This window comes from Bacillus rossius, chromosome 10 (assembly GCF_032445375.1).
Source record: "Bacillus rossius redtenbacheri isolate Brsri chromosome 10, Brsri_v3, whole genome shotgun sequence".
Taxonomy (NCBI): domain Eukaryota; kingdom Metazoa; phylum Arthropoda; class Insecta; order Phasmatodea; family Bacillidae; genus Bacillus; species Bacillus rossius.
The window spans coordinates 3,779,823-3,802,892 of record NC_086337.1 but is presented as its reverse complement, the minus strand read 5'-3'; the positions used below and the strand labels follow the sequence as shown (position 1 = coordinate 3,802,892).

The window sequence follows — 23,070 nt, the reverse complement described above, 5'->3', positions numbered from 1 at the left end:
ATAGCCAATTTTAAACTGCGCAATTTATGCTTAATTTCAGCTGCTAGATCTGAGCTGTATTACTCAATAAAATTCTATGCTTTGAGTAACTATTTATATCTACATTATTAGTTAATTATGTATGTTGATGTTCTTGTACATCGTTGGTGTTAGCAAGTACACTACATTAATATTACCACATGTGATGTCAGGCGCACGTCTGTATAATACACAAATGAGATTTCAAGACTTACTGAATAAACCAAAAAATTAGCATAAATTTAGTGGTAGTACAGTAGCGTCACCACGAGACACGTCCGTCCCCAGTGAAGTTTGGAGCTCTACAGCTATATGGCTTTTTAGACTAAACTCCCGCTCACTTAGTGCTGAAAGTATCTGAGCCCTATATTAATACAATGAATACTAGTCTGTATGGGATAGCTAACAAAATTGACATGATTAACTCATAATGGCTTATGGTAAAAAAAAAAGCAGTTAACACATGGCACATTGCGAGTGTTGCTCTTGGCAGTGGTTTTCTTGCCTTGGTGCGTCCCGATGGATAGTACTGGGGCCTGACTTTGCTTAATGCCTCTGGCAGTACTACGTCAAATGAGTTAAATTACTTGTAATTAATAGCTTATTTCAATTGGATCATTAGCATTTATCATCGGAATTATACTAACTACAAATAACTTATGTTTTATTATTATTAGTTTTAGCTTCATTACATAAAATACTTAATTCTGAATAATAATAATTACGTATATTTTACTTTTATCTTTAAACTGTGTTTTAATTTGTGTGTAATTAACATAATGAGGCGAAGAAAAAAACACACAGCGTATGTTATGTTTTATATAAATGTAGCTATCTTTTCTCTTTTCAGTTTCTATGATATTGTGAACTTTACATCGGAAGATGCTGAAGAGATTTCCTGAAAATAAATGCCGTTTGTGTGGCAATATTAAATCAAAAGGGGTGAATATTTTCAGTGAATCAGCTAAACGAAGCGGATTAATCTCCAAAATTACTAAACGTCTCTCCAGAGAGGTAATTTTTTTTGATAGTACCTAATTGATTGAACAGACATTTGAGGTTATATTCGCGAAAGTATGTAAACATAGCAGCAATCCAGAATTGAATGCTTCATTCGCACTCATAACCGGTAGGTAAACAATCAAGTTGTTTTCCCGTCATTTAGATTTTCTAAACTTTCAATTGCAAAGTAAACAGTTGCAAACTTAAATATAAAGCCTTTTTTATGGCTTTGATTCTAACAACTAGGAATAACAATATTAGCATCGCTTCGTAAATAAATATTATTTTAAAGTTATTTTCACTTAAAAAATATACTTTAAAACAAATGGTAATTGTCTACTGTAGGGGTGGCACTTATTCAGTTCCTAATTATATTTAGTTATGTCTAGGCTCATTCTGATATTTTTAAGAACTATGTGTAACTAACGAATTTACATTCGCCTATGCTATAACTTTGGCGCTGGCATGTTTTAGTCCAAGTAAATATTGAAGACTACTATTCCAGCCATATGTGAAAAATGTTATTTTCGAGTTAAAGTTATGTTATTAAATTATTTTAAATATTACGTTTATGTAAATATAGTGACTTCAATTTGTGTTTTGGGTACGTACGTATTAACGCCATCACAGCAGAAGTTGCGCTAAAAATAACATTGTGGACGGTTGGTTGGTTTATTATAGCTATCATAAAAAAACTATAAAATATATCTTATGGTTGCTTAGGAATTACGAATTTAAGATGTATCTATCCTGACCTAACCAACCCTTCATGTGATATTACAATATTCCAAATTTGTAGCTGCGGTGGCGTTAATATGTAAGTACTGTGTTTTGCTTTAATGGTGTTGCCAAGACTTTTTATAATGAGGTATCCCTGATCTGTTGCTGCCACCCTTAATACTAGCTGAACCATGATCCTGTGGCTGTCCAGAGATCCTTGGAAATATAGTTTAGTTGAAGCTGATTTCTTAAAAAAGGGATTTTTAATGTCTGTAGGGGTAAATGTTCTGTACCACGTATCCATTGTATCGCTTCGTCCTGGTGGCATGATCTTGTATATACCTACATTAATCCTGTGGTACATGATGCTTGCTGTTTTAATTTAGTACGGTGAAAGATTGGGGCCAAAGCAAAAAATCTCAGTACAATCAAATTATCTCTTGCACAATTTTTTTTCTTTTGTATTCAACACATAATAATTATAATAATTAATTGTTTTATAACAAATTTTTGTCATGTCCAAGAATTTTAGACTTACGAAATTAAAACAGCAAGCATCATTTACCACAGGATCATGCTATCAGGAACAAGGGATAACTTCGGGTACGTTGTACGTAACACAAAATAATTACCTCAGTAGGTCACGGCTGGGGCCAAGACAGTTTTCTACACTATTTAGTTTTCCATTTCACTTGAAAGGGAAAGCAAAAGGGTAGATTGGCCCTGGCCGTTAATTACTGACATTAAAAATCCCTTTCCCTTTGAAAACAGCCTCAGCTATGCTATATTCCTAAGGCTCTCTGGACAACAGGTTTAAGTTCCAATGAGAATCAAGTAAACAGCAGGGTGGTGGCAGGATCAGGGATGTCTTTAATGGAAATCAGTCTCAGTTATGCTAGTAAAGCACAATGGATATTTACAACACTATATTTACATTAGAAGTAATATTTGGAATAATTGTACACCATCCTTCTTGTACTCTAGACCTCCCGTGCTAGCTCAAATATTCAGTCTTGAGTAGACATACATGTTTCATGAATACTTGTAGAAATTAATTGGGTGATGAAAACATAAGTTCCAAAATAAATATTACTGTCAACATTTGTTTATTTGAATAACGTCTCTTAGACAAAAACTAATATTAACTTTTTGACGTGACGTCTAATAAATCGATGAACGCCGGCTGCACGCACGAAAAAGTGTCCCGTAATGCACATTGTCCCGTTACACTGTGTCCCATTACGCTCATTGTACACTTGTGCCGCATCTATCTCTCTTCCACTCGATTGGAACAACCATCGATTTGACTTTTTCGAGGCACATTAAACTTGAAACACTCCCATTCGTTTCCTAATTTTCCTATCATCGTCCTATCCTTAACAAAATAACACAGATTGGAAGAAGTTAAATAGCAAACATGTATGAAAGTTAAAATTAAAATAATCTCTTCATTAAAGTAATAAACATATTTGAATTAATGAGTGCAAATAAAAGTAAATTTATCAATTAAATTGTTGAATTCATTTTGTATCCATACAAAATAGTAATAATTCAATAAAAATGATTCAATTTTATTCATAAAAGTATGCAATCATTTCATCAATGTTTTGTTATGACATTGTCACGTTAAACTATCGTCCGTAAACCGACTTTACAGACAACCAATTTTTTTTTTTTTTTAATAATCTTTCACAAATATTCACAATTTACTCATGGTTCAAGTCGAAGGACTCAGTCCTTGGACAGAGTCTAAGTTCCCTCAATCCTTGCTGTGAGCGTAATACCTGCGACTGTTTTCAAAAAATTCTATTTTAAAAGTTCCAAATGATTAAAAAGGTTGATTACACCCAAACCGTGAAATTCTGTGTAACTCGCATAAATACATAATTTATGTATTAGGATTTAATTTCATATTGAATTCTTATTATTTATAGCAGACCAGACCTAACTAGTCTTTCACTAGTTATTGTACACCTTCTTTCTCAGAAGCTACTCTTCTGCAGAATTGCTGCATTGTTTATTCCACTTTGCATTCATTATGGGTTGTTTAAAAAGTTGTTTCATACAAAAGTTTTGGATAGTATTTAGAAAGCATACAATAACTTTGTGCGGATTTGATTGTGATAAAGAGCAACACATTGACGTCAGCCGGGGCTTCGCCCCACGAGCCTCATCATCCTCCGTTCCCTTTCCCACCACCTTTCCTACCCGGCATTTGTGTCGTGACGTACGTAGCCGTGTGCGATTCAAACTGCGCGCCACGAACTACAGCAAGAGGGCGCTTAGCTGCAGTGCGCCACACCCCTAAATATGTTAATTAATATGGTAATCCTTTTTCTTTCCGCCCCAAAACAGTGTAACGATGGCTATGCATGTGAGTGTCTTTTAATTAATAACTTCATGATCTTTGGTTATTTTATAAGTCCAAGCACGAACAAGGATGCTCCCTAGCGGGCGACGGAGGAACTAGCATGAAACTCATTTGAACCCTGTTTTATGTTTATAAGTAATTATTACAGACTGTCTGGACATGGAAGTAATCTAATAATTATTGTAAAAGTATTTATGTAATTTCTAATAGTAACCCGGGGCACGATACAGCAAAGTTGTAACGGTAGTTGTGTTCGGCGCGAGGGGCGCCATGTTGCCACCCGCAAGCCATGAGCTCAGCCCAGTCTCCTTCTACTAGAGGTGGGTTGGGACAGCAATTTTCGGTATCAGTCCCAACCTGATACTGATACAGTAATGTACCTAGGTACAAGTCTCTGATACTTCTGTATCAGACGTTCCCAGGAGGAAATAAAGCTCCGCGTACGCAGACCGTGCGACCGGAAGGAGAATCTGATACATTATTTATCACGCCCGGTAATTCTCTACCTCTGATACTCTCATGCCCGCCTGATACAACCAGTATCAATCAGTTCAACATTAGTGATGGGCAGAACGGATCTTTTGACCGAATCGGTTCTTTTGGATCAGTACCGTGAAAGATTCGTTCAGAACGATTCGTTCTTCTCGGTCAATTCGTTCTTTTCTGTGTATGGGATCTGGCTCTTTTATCAGGCGTCGTAACTCGTTCATCCTTTAGAGTATTAGCTACGTGTTTGCTTCCAGCCTCCCCTCGTTATCGCGTGACCCGATAACGAGAGGAGGCTGAATCGCGTGGGTGGTATCTTTATCTACTCTGCACGGGTAAATTAAATTTCAAACGTCTAGTTGTATACTGACTGTTACAAAAATATTGACTGTTGATCGCTGCAAATGCTTCCTGCAGTGATTCTCGATAATACGGGAGCATTTGCAAATATGATCGTATTGATGATTATTCCTATATAATCGTGTCCGAACATAGCTGCACCAGATAACGTTGCGGTTGCAGGTTGATTGTACGATGGTTTACTGTTCATTTCTGTGAAAGGAAATCGCAACATCCAGTGTTGTACCAAGGAGGTAAAATTTACTAAAGTGAAAAATTTCTGACTCGGCCTAAAATAAATATTTAAACCTTAATTTATCCGACCAGGAGCTCGACACACTGAGTTAACAGGTCACTCACGATGACATTAGATAATGGCATATATTAGCGAGTGTTTGCAAAATTATGTTAATATAATAAGTTCGACAGCTGATGACAACGATTTAAGTATTATAATTTTTACTTAAATAAAAACCATGGTCAAATAATTTTTTTTGAAATTTTATTTATCTTTACATAATAATTATTTGTCATTTAATAAACATATTTGCCCCAACTAAACAACTTGGTTTCAGGACCTCTCTAGAAAGTCATTACAAGTAATGTAAGTGTGTTAAACAAAACACTATGCATTTAGATATGATGCGACAAGTTGAAGCTTAATGGAGCTTCGAATGAAATGGTCAATATTGAAGATGAGGGGTGATGGAAATTATAATGAAGGAATGACAACGAATGTATGTGGGTAAACACAAGTACCCCAGGTAAACCCACCAACTACTTCAACAAGTGCACAAATGTAGGACGTTGCATTCATCGTACGTAACATGCAAACCATTGTTTTTTTTTTGTACAAACATTTTACGAACATGTGAGAATAGTTTCAAATATATGTAATTTAATAGCTTGCATTCGTCTGAGTGTAATTCGGTTCATGTCCTTCAGGTTTTGTTCGTATCATATGAATAGATATCTCACTAACACTAGTGTACATCGCGGCTCTTACAGGTTCTTAAAAATAATGTTGCAGGTTTATTTATTTTCACTTCATTTATACAGCACTGTAAAACAGTATTTACTATCTTGTCTCCACAATGTGAATCACTTTATAGTTGCGCGACCATGGCATGTCATATTGTAAACTAAGTGAGAGAAAACGATGTTTTTGCAACGCTTATAAGTTGCGTGGGCAGGAAGGAGCCTCCCTTCCAGGACCTGAACCAACCATGTACCCGCACCAATCTTTTTCAGCTGATGAAGACTTTTGACTGCGGACAGTATCTCCGCCTCTCTCTCTCTTTCTCTCTCTCTCTCTCTCTTAGCTTTTGACGCACTGCAACAACCAACTGAAAAAAATAGTGAGGAAGAGTGTTAAGTAATGGCATATGCGTGTCTTGCTCTTAATGCCAGCGCTTAGCTGGGGGGGGGGGGGGGAAGAGGGGGCAAATGCTCTGTCTCGCATGCATTGCCATCTAATGTCAGTTCGTCTTGGTTTTCGATAGAGAAAAGTTTAAATACATAGTGGTATTGGCTACTGGTAATCTGAACTTGGAAAACAATTGTGACATATTATTCGAAAGTGTTTTATGATTTTTTACAAATACTACGACCGAGGGCATACATTATGCCGATATTTTTTTCGTTACGGTTTTTTTTTTTTTTTTAGTTTATAAACTTTGAAATTTATATTGTTAAAATATGGAATCCAGAAAACGTAGTCAGATATGGAATTGTTTTTCTGAGATTTCACCTGGACAAGCTAAATGTGATCTATGTAAGGGATTTTTTTCATATAAGGGTGGATCAACTGGTAATTTAACTAGGCATCTCAAAGTAAAACACGTGGGTGTTAATTATTCAACTGAAAAACGATCCAAGATTTGCACTGAAGATTTGTCTGAAATACATGCGTGTGTGAAACAGACAGAATCAACATCAACACAAGCTGTATTAAACACAAACAAGCCATCAACATCTGTATCACATCCATCGGTGATTACTGAGAACATCTCGCAACCATCAACAACAAGAATTATACCAAGCGGAGAGAGGGTATCACAGACAAAGTTACATAACTATATTCAAAAACCAATTCCTATTCACAAAAGCAAGACATTTGATGAACAGTTGGTAAAATTGATTGTGAAAGACTATCACCCGTTTAGTATTGTTGAAAGTGAAGAATTTAAGAAGTTTGTGAACATTCTGAATCCAGGTTATTCACTCCCAAGTAGGAAGACTGTGTCTACAAGTTTGATACCACAACTCTACAACAAAACTGCAGAAGTTGTAAGAGAAGATTTAAGTAATGCTTCAGCAGTAGCAATTACTACAGACAGCTGGACTTCGATAACGAATCAGAGTTATTTAGCTCTGACAGCTCATTTCATCAATGATCAGTGTGAACTTAAGTCATATCTGTTAGACTGCTTTGAGTATGAAGAAAGGCACACGGCTGAAAACATTGCAGGAGAACTAAGACGAGTCGTGAGTGAGTGGGATATTTTTAACAAAGTATGTGCTGTCATTACAGACAATGCTTCGAACATGACTGCAGCCATTCGTTTGTGTAAATGGCGACATATTCCATGTTTTGCACATTCAGTTAACCTGATTGTTCAGGCTGGAATACAAGAAATACGCGATGTGCAGATGAAAGTAAAATCCATTGTTGAATTTTTTAAGAGAAGTCCACAGGCCACAGCGAAACTTCTCGTTTCACAAAAACAAATGGGACTTCCGGAGCATAAGCTTATTCAAGACGTGGTTACACGATGGAACTCTACGTTCGATATGTTTACACGTTTTATCGAGTTAAAAGAAGCAATAATTTCAACACTGTCTCTGTTAAACTCTCAAATTCAGCAACTGACACAAGACGAGTGGGATATTCTACAGAATGCTTGTGAAATACTTAAAGTATTTAAGGAAGTTACAGTTGAAATGAGTAGCGAGAAGGCAGTGACGGTTTCCAAAGTGATACTTCTTCGACAGGCAATGATGCGACATGTCGCAAAAATGAAAAGGAAAAACTTACCCGACAAAATTAAGAACATGGTAATCAAGTTAGAGGAGCAACTTTTTAAGAGACTGGCATCAAACATAGAAGATAATATAATATTATCAGAAGCAACTCTTCTTGACCCACGTTTCAAAAAGCAGGGGTTTCAAGATGATAATTCCTTCAATTCTGCCTATCAGAGAATTGTCACCAAAGCCAGTGAATGTAGTAACTCTCAGTTGGAAGAAATTTCAACAATGCAAGACTTAAGTGAAACTAAAGTTGCGTCTAGTTTGTTGTGGGACGACTTTGATTCTAAAGTGGAAAATTTAACACAAAATAGAATTCCTAGAGCAGCTGGGATCATAGAACTCGACAGGTATCTTCAAGAGCCGCTAATTCGAAGACATGAAAATCCGCTTCAGTGGTGGAAGCATAAAAAGCACTCCTACCCCAGACTTTTTGAAATTATGAAGAGAAGACTGTGCGTCGTGGCAACGTCCGTTCCGTGTGAAAGAGTTTTTTCCAAGAGTGGTCAAGTAGTATCTGAGAGGCGAAACAGGCTTAAATCTAAAAATGTTACGAAAGTGATTTTTCTTAACTTTAATTTGTAATCGCACTATAGCTAGTATTTGAACATTGCTTTTCGTAGCCAGTGAATCACAGTTGCGTATATGAAACAAGATTTGTATTTTATTACTTTTTAAGTTACAAATATTAATATATAGGCTATTTACACTTTAGTGACAGTAAAGTGTTTACTGTAGACCAACACATTTAGTGAAAAAATGACAACAATTTAATACTTCTACTGCCCTTCCGTATGAAGAGAGACGATAATGAAGTACATTAATTAACCCAAAAATGGTAAGTGTGAACATTTGTAGTTACTTTCCCTGTTATTTTTAATTCATACTGTTTTTTTAGTTTTTTATTTCCATATTTGTGTATGTGAATGTGAAAAAGCAATTTTAAACCACTACATTTTCAGGTATAGATACTTTTCATGTTACCCTATTTTATTTGATCAGTTATCGTTTGCTCTTGTAAACATGCGCACGCTGTGATTAATAATTCTTCAGACTCCTGACGTCATGAATCATTTCACGAACGAATCAGACCGGGCGCGTGGCCGGTTCTCTCATCTCGTTCTCTCGTTCTCTCCGCGTTTTCGTTCTTCCGAATCTTTCAAGGTACCGGCTCTCAAAGAGCCGGTTGGTTCTCTCGTTCTCTCCGCATTTTCGTTCTACCGAATCTTTCAAGGTACCGGCTCTCAAAGAGCCGGTTCTTTACATCGCGAACGAATCGCAAGATTTCGTTCTCTCAAAGATTCGTTCTTTTTGAACGAATCGTTAACGAACGACCCATCACTATTCAACATTCACTGCAGTTCGTCCTGGCCGTGTATCACCATGTTGCGGGCTGTCATGCTTTGTAGTTAGTATTTTTATAGTGAAATAAGGAATGGATAAGTGCACGAAAAAGACTTCATTTGTTTGGAATTTTTTCACGGAAAATAATGAGTTTGCTAATTGTAATTTGTGTAAACAAAAACTGAGTTATAAATCATCGACTAATCTGAAGAAACATTTGAAACGTAAACACTGATATAGTATGCTTACTAATGTACCTATCTGTTTTTTTATTTTTTTATTTTTGATAAAATCGTGAATTTTTAATGTATAAAAACACTAGTTACTAATTGTTATCGAAAAAAAAAAAAGTCCATATGTTGATTACATCTGTTATTAGTGTCAACTGAGAATTTATTTGCATTTTCATAGCTGTTAGGTGCACAAATATAAATATTATATCTTGTATTAATGTACTTTTTAATATTAAAATTTCATTAGTTTTATTATTGAACGAGACGGTGCACGCACTGCGCACTGAGTGTACTAAAGTAGGACAATAAACAAAACGACTTGTAACCAGGGCTGCCACTCTGATATTCATGAAAAACCTAGATAACCTAAAAAAAAACCCAGACACATGGGTAAAAAACCCAGATACGTCTAAAATGCTATCGTTGAAAATGTTTGCGTACTAATTCAAAAATATAAACATAACTGGTTTTAATATAAAACAATTAATTACCTTACAAGACTGAAAACGGTTAAATACAACCAATACAAGAAAATTACACTGCAGCAAAATGGCTGTATAAGTAATTCTTGGACCAGCACATATCATAAAAAAAACCTACAAATATATACATGACAAAACAAACACCATCACTGCATACTTTAAACCGGTAAATGTTTTTATAAAACTGCATCATGTACGTTAGTCTTTATTCAGAGTCTGATTCTACAAGATTGGTTTGAAGGTTAATTGTTGCATTGGTTTTGTGTTCTGCAAGCCTCTTTGAAGAATGTGTCTAATTTAATATTCGACTTAGCTTCTTGAAAACTAGTTTTGTGTTTATATGTATTTTTGTGTGTTAAACACATAGACTTGTTTGCATTTATCAAACAGATATTGCAACAGATACATTAGCTACTACCTTTATTATTGTTTTAGGTATAAAAATAATTAAAATTATAAAAAACCTAGAATTGTTGGAATTCATTATTTAAAAACCCAGAAACCCAAACACCATTGGAAAAACCCAGATCTGGGTGGTAAAACCCATGAGTGGCAGCCCTGCTTGTAACAATATCGCTTTGCGCCTCTCCTTCAAGGCTTCAACGCCTTCCCCTGCGCTTCCTCCCCTACATTCTTTCCCTTCTTTATCCCTTATTCGTCGTTCCTGCTCCCTCCCCTTTTACAAGCTCCGCCCAAGTGACAGTCATCTGCGATCGGGTACTGCGCTCATTGGCCGTGGTGTTGTTCCAGGTGAATTCTGAACTGATACTAAAGTCTCTGATACTTTTCAAGTGTACTCGTTTGCCGTTCCTGATACAGGCGCGTATCAGTGACAAAGTATCAGGTGGATACTTTTCGACCCACCTCTACCTTCTACAGCCGGCCGAGAGCGGACGTCTCTGCAGACACCCGAGGACATCACCGTTGGTTCACTGAGTAGTAGTTCTGTAAATTAATTTATCCAAATCGCTTTCTTTTCATCCTCGGGGCCTCTCTCGGTCGGAGAGACTGCTTAAGTAATAATTATTCACTCTCCGGAGTTTTTATCTCATCGGTGTATTAAGTAACGGCTTGAGGCGGCCACGTGCGTGGTTCGCCTCCTCACCTAATCTGATTTGTGCCTCGAGCGTTTTATAGTTGTATCAACGGAGGATCGTGTAAGGGCGTGTACCGTGAGTAGAATAAAAGCCAATTAACTGTGTTACGTGTTTTGTGTTCGGGGGGCCACGTGGGTCCCTAACCTGGTCAGCGGCGTGTGGGACGCCCTGAGAGCCCACTGCGGTAATTAGGAGCGTGCCTGACGCTGAGAGCGGGCCTAGTTAGGGACAGGAGCTGCGTATAACATCAGGAGGGCTAACATCTCGCCGCACACGGGCCACGTAACGCCCTGAGTAGAGTCTTTCAGCCGGGTCCACGTGCCCACTCACGTGGTGGTGCCCATTAATTTCCACCGATATTCTCACCTCAACACCGGTACGCCCTCAAAATCTAAGAACATTCATATTTTCTTTCTGCGAACAATTTAGCTGCTTGTGTTAAATATTTTAACTGTTTAATGTTCTTGTAATAATTATTATCTATTTATTCATGTTTTCTCTATGATAATTGAAAAATTGTGGAATGGCCTTTAGAGTCCATTATAGTATATCCTAGTAAAGAAAGGGTCATTTTCAAATCAAGTGCAAGAAACAATAACTTGAACAAAATTTTATTAACATATAATAAAATGTTCAAATTTAGCTAAAAATACTAATAATAACTTTAAATTATGTAGCCCAAATACAATTTTCCGAGTTTAATTTTTTTTCACCTACTTTATACAAGTAATTGAAGGTGAGGCAAAATAATTTGTCATGAGTGTTCCTGGAAGCTATACAGTTTGTAATAAATACTCACTATTAAGATATAACTGTCCACTTAAGGCAAAAACAATTCTGTAAAATTTATTGTTCTTTTAATTTTGGTTTTTCAAAAATATTTCAAGAATTTACAAAAATAATAAGGATTTAATGTCATGAGTGTTACTTCATTGTTAATTGAACACTTATTTTTCAATATATTCATTACAATATTCAATCATAATACTTAATTAAATTTTTTCCAAGTACATAGTAAAATAATTGGTCTGTGTAGCCATATAATAATCTTTAAACACCTACAATTACTACGTTGTTTTACTCAAATTTTCTCTATGGTAACACTCATTACAGTGAGTAGCACTCATTACAGTGAGTAACACTCATTACAGTGAGTAACACTCATTACAGTGAGTAGCACTCATTACAGTGAGTAACACTCATAGTGGGCAACTCTCGTGACTAAACAAAAACACTCAGACTAGTTACATGGAATAATACAAATAATAAAGAAGAAAAAATATTCATAATTATAAAATTTAACATTTCTGCACTTGTATTACAGGCATTTTTAATAGACTGTCATGAGGTGCAATGGATTTAGGAATACCGAACACTATTTTTTTTTACATTTTTACTGTACCCCAATAAAAATCAACCGTTGTTCTGTTTTAACTTCTGACATTTAATGTTGTTCTTTACATGTTATCTGAACACAACGCCATCTCGAATACAACGGCGACGCCATAAAAACAAACATTTATTTACAACGGTGATGATACCAACATCAAAACTCCAAATTACTTTACAACACCCTCCCTATTTGGAGTGAGTCTTGTCTTCTTGAGCAGAAGTGAAGCTTGTCTTTGTCCAGGGGTTTCGTGAGGCAGTCTGCGATCATTTCCTTTGTTGGCACATGCTGCAGTCTTATTTCACCTCTGTGGATTCTCTCAAAGGAAGTGATGACGCACGTCTATGTGTTTTGTGTGGGCTTGGTAAACACCATTCTCCGCTAGGTTCTGAGCACCTTGGTTGTCAATGCGAAGTAATCAGCCATTCCAAGCGGACGGGTGTGACATTTGGATGATGCTGTTTGGCAGTTTCATGCGAAATATGTATTCACATATTAGTCAAAATCTTAATAATATTGTGGCTGTGTAAAACACAAAATTATATTTAATTCCCTTTAGTATAGTTGCACAATTTCAATATTTACAATAGTAATCAAACATTTAAAGTCTGAGGACGGGTGTGACAAAGCATGCACTTGCAATTAAGAAACAGGCTCATATCAAGAAAAATTTGTGAACTGGATAAAGTTAGAGGATTAAATTTTTTTTACTAAATAATGACAAGTCGTTAATAATATATCCGAATAGAAGAAGTTGTTTAATTCAAGATTTGTTATATTTTGAAGCCAAATCCATAGGACGGGCGTGACACTTCATCTAAAGACGGGTGTGACATTGTGAATTTTACTGACAAATCTACATGATGAATTTTTTTTAAGGAGGAAAATTTTTCTTGGGTCACCTAGGAAGCAAACCAACAAGTCATGCATGTTACTAAAAATGCTACAAATTAAAGTTTTTAAAAAATATGTATTTCTGTGTTCATTCAGATTTTTTCACGGACATCAACACTCATAGGAAACTCATAATACAACTTATCTCCAGTAAGTTTAATGGTTGGTTCTGGAAGAATACCAATGATTTGCTCAAATTGAACATAAGATATATCACTTTCATCCATTCTGAAAATCTGGGCCTTTACTCTATCACACACTCTCAAACACATTACTTTCACTTCACCATCTTCTTCAGTTTCACCCTGACAAATTGCAGCATATCTGTATTTAAACTCCTTGTTTACACTTCCACTCACAGATTCATTAAGTATCTAACTTCCCTGCTTCACATTTTCAGCATTTGCATACAAAAGTGTTGCATGTTCTGTTGCGTACTGATCTTCATCTGATTCAGAGTATACATCTTTATAGTGCAGCTTATGTTTTGTTGCCAAACTGAAAATAACATACGTATCATACTCAGTCAGCTGTACGACCAACTACAATGGTGGATTTATCCAAAGATCTGAAAAAATGTTTTGACTGTAAACCTTGAATTGGTTGTACCGTTTCCCATCTATCATCCAGAAATTTCTTGTATTGAGAAATAATTTCACTAGATACGAACAGAACTTTTACACCTTTCGCATTCTTTGTTGCACAGTGATACAAATCTTCAGCTGTATTTATCACTACACGTCTTGCCTTCACTTCTAGCCAAACAATCCTTTTTACTAACCCATATACACCATCTACCGCTCCTTTTCCATGGGAAGTTGCAAAAAAATTTTAATCCCATCTACATGAAAATCATTCTTTAAAAAATACAAATTTGAAATATTGTATTTGTTCTTAAATTGTGCGGCACAACCATCAGAAAATATTGAAATTTCTTGCAAGGATGTGAACTCTCCTTTCAGATTTTTGATAATTTCCTTGAGGAAAACCCAGACTACATATTTGTTGTGAAGTAGGTCATTACTGACGTTGGCGTAAAATCTGCAACATTTCTCCCCGGCTGTGTTCTTAATCCAAGCGCAGCATGTAAAAATGGTGACTTGCTGATGGTTCCAGTGCGCACTCTGGATTTCATCCTGGGTAACTGCTGCAAAATTTTCTGCAAAATCTATTTGAAGAACAGCATTTTCTTTTGTGGCATCATTTTTTTTCTTCTCAAAATGTTTGGCCTGCACTCTCTTTACAAAAAAAATGAGTCTTGAAAACTTTCAGTTGTCCCTGCAGCTCAATCATAGCATCTTCAACAGAACCTTCCATTTCTATAAGTTTCGGCCGACAATCTACATCTTTCCACTGTGTCCATGTGATGTGTTTGTCGTAATCACAGTCTTTGGGCATAAAACTCGGAATTTCACCAACACAATTATTACATGATGTAGGCTTTTGGACATACGCCATTGCTTAGCACATGTATGTCTGCAGAAGAAAACTACCAAAAAAAAAAAAAAAAAAAAAAACACAGGATTTAACGCCACACAATATTCCACAACAGGAATATGGTCAACAAACAAGGAAAAAACCAAAGAAAAATGGACTAACAGAATGAAAAAACCTCCACAAATGATGATAGCACAAAAAATCCGAACCCAAAAAATTCAACACAACAGTTGAAACGAGACAAAAAAACACAGCAAAACGAAAAGACGAAACAAACACAATAGTTTTCCAAAAAAACAAAAAACAAAAAGAGAAACGAAAAAAACCCTACAAATGATGACAGCACAAAAGATATTGAACCCAAAAAATTCAGCACAACAGTCAAAATGAGACAAAAACACGACCAAACGAAAAGACGAAACAAACACAACAGTTTTCTAAAACAGAAACAAGCGACTGAGAAGGGGCTTGTTTGCTTGAACCCCTGAGCCTTCACTCGTGAAGAGTGCCGCCCAGAGATCCTTTGCAGTTTTGCTATGGAGTACCTAGTCCACTGGACTTTTACCTCCTGCCTATGGGTTGAATTTAATTACTTATACTTTATTAATCTAACAATGGCATTTGCCAGCTTGCATTTGTTGGTTTACTCCTCGTGACAGAACTCCACTTCTCGAATGGAGGCTGCCACGAGTCGCTATACATATACACTTATTTATTTAACCCAGTCTTTTTATTAAAGTTTTGCTTTATTTAACTTTTTTTTTGTGATTTTATTTATTTATTTTTATTTTTTTAATTTTTATTTTTTACCCTATATACTTTACACCAATTTGGTGTGAGTTGCCCTGTCCTATGCTAACTTATTTCTTGTTTGGTTTAAAGTACATGCTTAATAGATTTAATAACTTGTCCTATGCCTACCCCCCTCTAGGTAATCATTCGCCTAGATGGGGCTTCCCTACTGGAATTTAATGGCAGCGTCATGACATACATTTTGAATTTCTCTGGGTTCACACTATATATTGAGGGGCAGCTGCTTCCTTATGTAATTACCCTACTAGGATTTTCTTGGCTTACTGGGGTGTTGTTTGTTCAATCTCCTTGATTTGGTTTGTGTATTGATTTCCTATTCTAATATTTCCTGTTGACCTGGAGGTTGTCACCTTTTTTCTGGGTTCCTGGCAGGCCCCTCCGGCTAGCATGGCGCTCGAGGGTGAAACTCACCACCGGCACTGGTCCTGCCAGGCAGTCCCTTACTTGGGTTATTTCCCCCAGGTCGTCCTTGATCTGCGTTGTGTGTCTAGTTTAGTGTGTTCTTGTCTCTATAGCTGTATACCCCCAATCTACGGACAGCAGGGTTTGGATGACCTTGTGTTTTCATGTAGAAGTTTTTTCTGCCTGCTTCTATCATTTCATTTATTGTTTGTATTTTAGCTTTTTGATGGAGTTCTTGATTTGTTGTTCCTCTCTTGCTTTGAAGTATGACTCTGAGGTATTTGTTTTGGGTTACTTGTAGAGGCTGAATGTGGCACTTTGCTGCCTTTCCCCATACCTCTGACCCATACATCATAGCAGTTCTTATGATGGCTGTATATAGTAGTAATTTAGTCTTCAGTTTGATGTTGCTTGACTTTATCAGTGGATATATCTTCCTCATTTTTCCTCTGGCTGCTAGTGCTGCTGTCTGTAGGTGGTGTTGCCATCTTAATTTTGAATCTAGGTATACCTACTCCTAGGTATTTTATTTCCTTTACTATTGGAACTGTTTTTTTGTACAGTTTAATTTGTTTGGTGTTAGGGGCTTTTCGCCTTGTGCATTATATGATAGCACTTTTTGTGGGGTTCACTTTGATAGCCCACTTTTCCCAGTACTCTTCTAATTTCTTTATGTGTCTTTGTACCAGCATTCTTGCAAATAAGGTGCTTTTATCTTTTGCATATATGACCGTGTCATCAGCATATATGGTGATGTTGGTGCCCTCTTCTTTCGGGATGTCTCTAGTGAAGAATGCATATAGGAAAGGTGAAAGAGCTCCTCCTTGTGGGACCCCTGCCTGGATGTTTCTACTTGCTGATTTCTGCCCTTCTAGCACTACTTGAAAGGTTCTATCATTTAAAGAGTTTTTTATTAGCTTCCAATATGGTTCAGGTATGTCTGCTTCTATTAGCTTTTGTATTAGAAAGGTATGATGCACTTTATCAAATGCTTTTTCGATATCTACGAAGAGAGCCACTGTTGTCTTCCTTCGGTTTAGTCCTAGCCTCATGTATTTTGCCACCTTGGTGATTGCTTGTATGGTGGAGTGATTTTTTCGAAAGCCAAATTGTTGGTTTGGTAGCAGTTTGTTTTTCTTTGCTATTTTTGTTAATCTCTGTACCAGAATTTTTTCCATTATTTTTGCTGTTGTGTTCAGGAGGCTTATTGGTCTTCTGTTTTGTGGGAACTTGGGGTCCTTGTTTGGTTTGGGCAGTGTTATAATTCTAGCTTGCTTCCAACTTATTGGGAATTCTGATATCTCCAGTATTTTGTTGTAGATCGCCAGTAGGTGTTCCAGTGCTGCTAGTGGTAGTCTTTTGATGGCCTCATTGGGTATTTTATCTGGACCAGCTGATTTTTTGCTTGGGAGTTTTTTGATGATGGTGAGTAGTTCCTTTAATGTTATTTCCTTTGCTTTTTTATTTGTTGTTCTGGTTTCTGCTGTTCTTATTATTTGTCTTGCTTTTTCTAGTTTTTCTTCATCCACCAGTTGGTAGTTTGGCTCGAACTGTTTTTCAAGGGTGTATGCTATTGCTTCTGCTTTTTTCTTTGGTTCGTAGCATAGGCCATTTTCTCCATGAATTACCGGGGTGTGTGTTTTGATTTTTCTTCCTGCTAATTTGCAGTTTATTTTCCATATGTTGTTGCGATCTTTCATTTGTTCCTTTATCATGTTTTCCCAACATTTGTTTTTGTGGTCTGCTTCTCTTAGTTTTATTTCATTTTTTAGTTCTCTTATTTTTGTTCTTAGTTCTGGGTTGTTATATGCTTGGTGTTGTCTTCTTATTTTGTTTCTTTGTTTTATTAACTGGTCCAGTTCTTCATTATATTCATATGCTATTCTCCTTGGTGCTGTCATTGATGTAGCTTTTTTGATGTGTTCTTGGATGGTATTTGTTAGTATTTTCACTTCTATTTCCAGGTCTTCTATTGGTTGCTGGTTTGATTGTGGGTATTCTTGAATATTTTCCTTGAATTTGTCCCAGTCAGTCTTGGCTATTCTTTTCTCTATTTTGACCCTATTTGTTGGTATACCTATGTATGCTACCATAGGTAGGTGGTCAGAGCTTAATTCGTTCATTACTTCTATTTCTGATATGAGTTCTGTATTTGTAATAAATAAGTCCAGTATATTTGGGGCACTTCTGTGGTTGTGTGGATAGAATGTTGGTTGCTCTGGTGCTAGGATTTTAAATTGGAATGCTTCTGCCAGGATTTCCATTTCTTTGCCCTTTCTATTGATTTCCCCAGCTTGGGGATCTGCTGTTGAAGTCTCCCCCCATGATGAAGTGTGGGGCTAATTTGATGATTTCTTGTATGTTTTCACTCATGTTTTTGGCCTTTGGTGGGCTGTAAACAGCTGATATGCTTAGGTCTCCGTTTTTGTTAGGTATTATAATGGTGGTGTTTTCATCTTTTTCACCAATGGGCATGTGGTTTATTCCCTTTTTAATTAGCACTGCTGTACCTCCTCCTGCTGTTTGCCTGCATGTTTTGTATATGTGGTAGTGTGGTATGTGTAGTCTGTCTGTTTCCTTCATTTTTGTTTCAGTGATTAATGCTATATCGATGTTATTTTTGAATACAAAACTGGCAAATTCGTAAACTTTTGATTTTATACCATTTGCATTCCATACCATGGTTTTTAATTTACTTATGTTTGGGTTTTGTGGGATCATTGTGTCATCCATGTTGTTTTTGTTGTTTTTCCTTTAGTCTGCTGCTTCTTAGTTTCTTGTTTGTAGCTGGGAGTTGGTATTGTAACAACATCTATGTCGTCTTGCTCCTCTTCCTCCTGTTGTGCTTGTTCCATTTCTTCCCATTCTATGAGGTCTACTTGTTGTGTGGTTTTTTCTTGTTCAGTAGCTTCTTGTACAGTGTGTTTTTCTTGTTTGCTGGTTTCTTCCTCTTGTGGGGTTTGCAACATCATGATAAGTTCAAATGTTATTGCATTTTCTTTCTCCTTCTTTGTTTTGCATTTGCTGACTTTTTCTTTTATTTTGAGTATATTTTTTATGGAGTTTTGGAATTCCTGTGTTTGGATGAAACTAAAAGCTTCTTGCATGACCTTCATTGAATTTGTTTGAGCCTGCATATCTATTTTGTTTTCTTCGGGTTGAGATTTTGCTTCTCTAGCTGTGGTTATTTGAGTGGGTTGATTGGCCCAGGTTAGCTTGAGTGTTGGTAAGTTTTCCAGTGTTTTGAAGTAGCTGCCATAACTTCTTTTCCTCCTGATTTTGGTAGCATTTGTCCGTTTTTTTCTTTGATTTTTTTGTTCTTCCATTTTCCTTATTGGGCATTCCTTGCTGCTGGCAATGTGATTTCCCTTGCAGTTTGTGCATTTTACTTCAGCTTTATCTGCCCTACAATCCTTAGATCTGTGCTGTCCTGCACATTTTAGACATTTGTCTTTTTCATTGCAGCAGCTACTGTGGTGCCCGAACTTTTGGCATTTATAGCATTGGAGAATTTTTCTCTGCTTAATGAACCGTTCTGTGCTGACTTTGAATCCCCCTAGTCTGGTTAGTGCAATGAATTTGTCTCTTTCTGTGGGTGGGAGCTCCACCTTATATAAAGGCATTGGTACTCGGACCATTTCTCCTTCTCTTTCTTGCCACCTTGTCATTTGTTCTATGTTTGTGATTTCAAACCCTTCCTCTTCTAGCATTTCCCTAGCTTCCTGGGTGTTGAATGAGGCATGGAGTCCTCGCAGTACTCCTGTGACTGTGTTTTCCTTGATTTTGAAGGTGTGGCTGGGAATGTTGTTTAATTGGAGTATTTCCATGCATTTCCTGTGGTTTGTTGTGGTGTCGCATGTGATTTTTCCCCCTTCCTTTGTAAAACTAAGTTTAGTTTCGTCATTTGTTTGTGCTATAATAGTTTTTGCAATTTTTCTAAATCCTTGGAGTGAGGTTACTATAATCGGTGGTGGTCTCTTGTACTGCTGCTCTGTTTCAGTCCCTACTGTGTCTTCCTCTTCCGATTTGTTTGGTGTGGGCTGGCTGTTTGTTTGCTTGTTTGTCGCATCAATATGTGGGCTCGCCTTTCTTTTGAGTGCTTCACAGTGAATGGGTGTACCCTGCTGTCCTGTGATTGTAGGTTCGTAGCTAGCTGTGTGTATTTCTCCCTGCTTATTTATTTGAGATGCCTTGTGTGTGATTGGTTTTAAGGTAGCTTGAGATTTAACTGTTTGCTTGTTCTGTTTGCCTGAGTCACTCTGGGGGCCCATCTGGTTCACAGGGGCTATTCCCTCATAGGGCGTATCACCCAGAGTGAGGCCCTCGACAGTCTGATCGACGACTGTCGGGGCACGACCTGTTTCGTGTTCCTGACTGGACACTGCCACTGACCTCTGGGAGGCTAGGCCGAGGGGGACTGTCCCCGGCAGTGATCCAGCAGGGATGCTTACATTATCTCCAGCCCCCTTTGTTAACACCGCAAGGTTTCCTGGGGGCTGGGTTGATGCTGTTCTCTTCTGATGACTGCTCATGTTACTGCTGCTGCTGCTGCTGGAGCTGCTGAAGTTCTGTCTCTTCTTGAAGGTGCTGGTACTGCTGCTAATGTTGCTGCTGCTGTGGTTTTGCTGCTGTTGTTTCTGTTGCTGATGCTTCTGTTGCTGATGCTTCTCCTGCTGTTGGTTCTGCGCGACTGCACCCTCGTCGCCTTGCATCCTCCTTTTATACTCTGGGAGGCGCCCCTGATTTGCCGAGAGCCTCGGCCAATCAGAGCTTGCCTCTCCCTCGCAGCTGATTGGTGGTGCCGCCCCTCTCTCAGGGCGCGATGCTGGAGCTGGTTCTTCCCGCGATGGAGGGGAATTTGCTCCCGAAAGAGCCCCCTCCTTCGCCTTCTCCTTCGCCCTCTTCATTTCGAAGATCTCCTGCTTTTCTTTTCTGCAAATCCTACTCTCAATGTCAAAAATTCAGGAGCTTTCTCTTCGAGTTGTTGCTTCCTCTCGAATCAGTGAGTCAGTGAGTCAGTCACTGAGAAGGGGCTGGAAAAATGAGGGTATTTATCAGAAAATGGACTACATCTTGCTCAGCCAATGGCAGACAAGCTGACTCCTCATTGGCTGTGCACCATGGAGTTAAAGCGGATTGGTTATTGTAGGTTGAGTATTGGCTATTGTTTTGTGCTGCAGGGATGTTTCTCTCTTAATCAAAGGGATCCACATATTTTTTAATTCAATGCTCTGCTGGCTGAAATATTTTTATTGCTAATAATGAAGGCTGATTCTTTGATTTTCCTTTTTATTTTATCGGGTTCCTGTATGAGTGGTGTGGAGTCTTCCCAGAGAATTTTGTGGCTATTTTCCCATGTATGTTCAGCAAGTCTGGATTTTAGGGTTTCACCCTTCTTGCAGTTGTTTTTGTGTTCTTTGATTCGGGTGGATAGAGCTCTGCCAGTTTCACCTATGTACACATGGCCACATTCACAGGGTATCTGATACACACAGTTGTGGGTTTGTAATTTTTCTGTGGCTGGTTTCACCTTTGTAACAATGCTTTTAATAGTACATTTAGAACGGAAAGCTGTTTTGAGTCCATATTTGTTTCCCAGGCGTCTTATTTTTTCTGAAAGCCCTTGAACATACGGAATGACTAGAGTTCCTGCCGGTTTATCGGTTTCTGTGGATTTGAATGTTTTGTTGGATTTCATATGCTGTTTGATGGTGTTAGCAGGGTAACCATTGGCTATGAGTTCCTTTTTTATATGATTGTGTTCAACCGCAATAGATTTCTCATCAAAACAAATAATCTCAGCTGTCATCATTTGTAGGGGTTTTTTCGTTTCTCTGTTTGTTTTTTGTTTTTTTGGAAAACTATTGTGTTTGTTTCGTCTTTTCGTTTTGCTGTGTTTTTTGTCTCGTTTCAACTGTTGTGTTGAATTTTTTTGGGTTCGGAATTTTTGTGCTGTCATCATTTGTGGGTTTTTTTTCGTTCTGTTAGTCCATTTTTCTTTGGTTTTTTCCTTGTTTGTTGACCATATTCCTGTTGTGGAATATTGTGTGGCGTTAAATCCTGACAACAGCAATTTTTGCTTAATTTGTGTTTTTTGTCATTTTTTTTTTTTTTTTGTAGTTTTCTTCTGCAGACATACATGTGCTAAGCAATGGCGTATGTCCAGAAGCCTACATCAAGTCATGCACTCCCATTGCACAAATCTTTCAAAGATAATAACAATTATTACAAAAGTCTGTCATTCATTTCTCACAATTTACATCACAACAGAGTTTGTTGAGCAGTTCTGTTGTATCTGCTGGAAAGCAGTTAATATTTCATTGCAGTGCTGTTATAATATATGTAAAGTTTGCATGGTATCTGCACACACATACGTTATGTGGCATTTCAGAGGAAGTAAGTACATATGATGGTCTGAGTTCGTAAAACTTTGACACCTTAAGTTGAACTTGTGGGTATTCATCTTGAAATAGAGAGTAGGCTTTTCTCACCGTCATGATCATGTAACATTTTTGTTTTAGTTCTCGTATTCCTGTCTTGGGGTTCTTGACGGATTTACAGTCTCTCTTTCCTGGTGCCTGATAACTGATGTCATCTCTGTTGTAAAATTGGACTACCTTTTCTTTAGTTTCATCTGATGTTTTGTTCCATGGGTTTTTTGGGATCAGTGTCACTTTGAAAACAGCATTTTGAACATTTGATAATTATGTGATGAGTTTTTTCACAACTGCTTGTTTTTTACTGGGGCTTGTCGGTAGCACCTTTTTCACTCTTTTAACAGCCTTGCCGAGTGACTGGGCGCATTTGTAAGGCCCAAGCCGAGACACGTTTTTGACACTCTGCAGTCTATTTTGCCTATGCCTTCTTTGTCTTTCAGCATCCTTCAGTCTCTTCAATTTCAATTTGTTCTTGTCTTGAGATAAACAAACATTCTTAACTTCCCACCTTTTCTTATCTCTCACCCTTTCCCTGTAATAAGTGTGCCTGTTTTCGTTCTGCATGTTCATTTAAT

At 37.4% G+C, this 23,070-nt stretch overlaps 1 protein-coding gene across 3 annotated transcripts in view; it reads left to right on the top strand.

Annotated features, from left to right (window-relative positions):
- The first annotated feature begins 886 nt into the window (after positions 1-886).
- The window catches only part of LOC134535721 (zinc finger protein 316-like), a 75,842-nt gene continuing 53,658 nt past the window's right edge, over positions 887-23,070 (top strand). For 2 of the 3 annotated variants that reach the window (XM_063374930.1, XM_063374929.1), the window contains exons 1-2: positions 887-1,032; positions 17,379-17,483. In XM_063374930.1, the coding sequence (XP_063231000.1) occupies positions 901-1,032; positions 17,379-17,483 (237 nt within the window). In that variant the 5' untranslated portion in view covers positions 887-900. The remainder of the gene's footprint in view (positions 1,033-17,378; positions 17,484-23,070) is intronic. The other variant, XM_063374931.1, reaches the window with a different exon arrangement.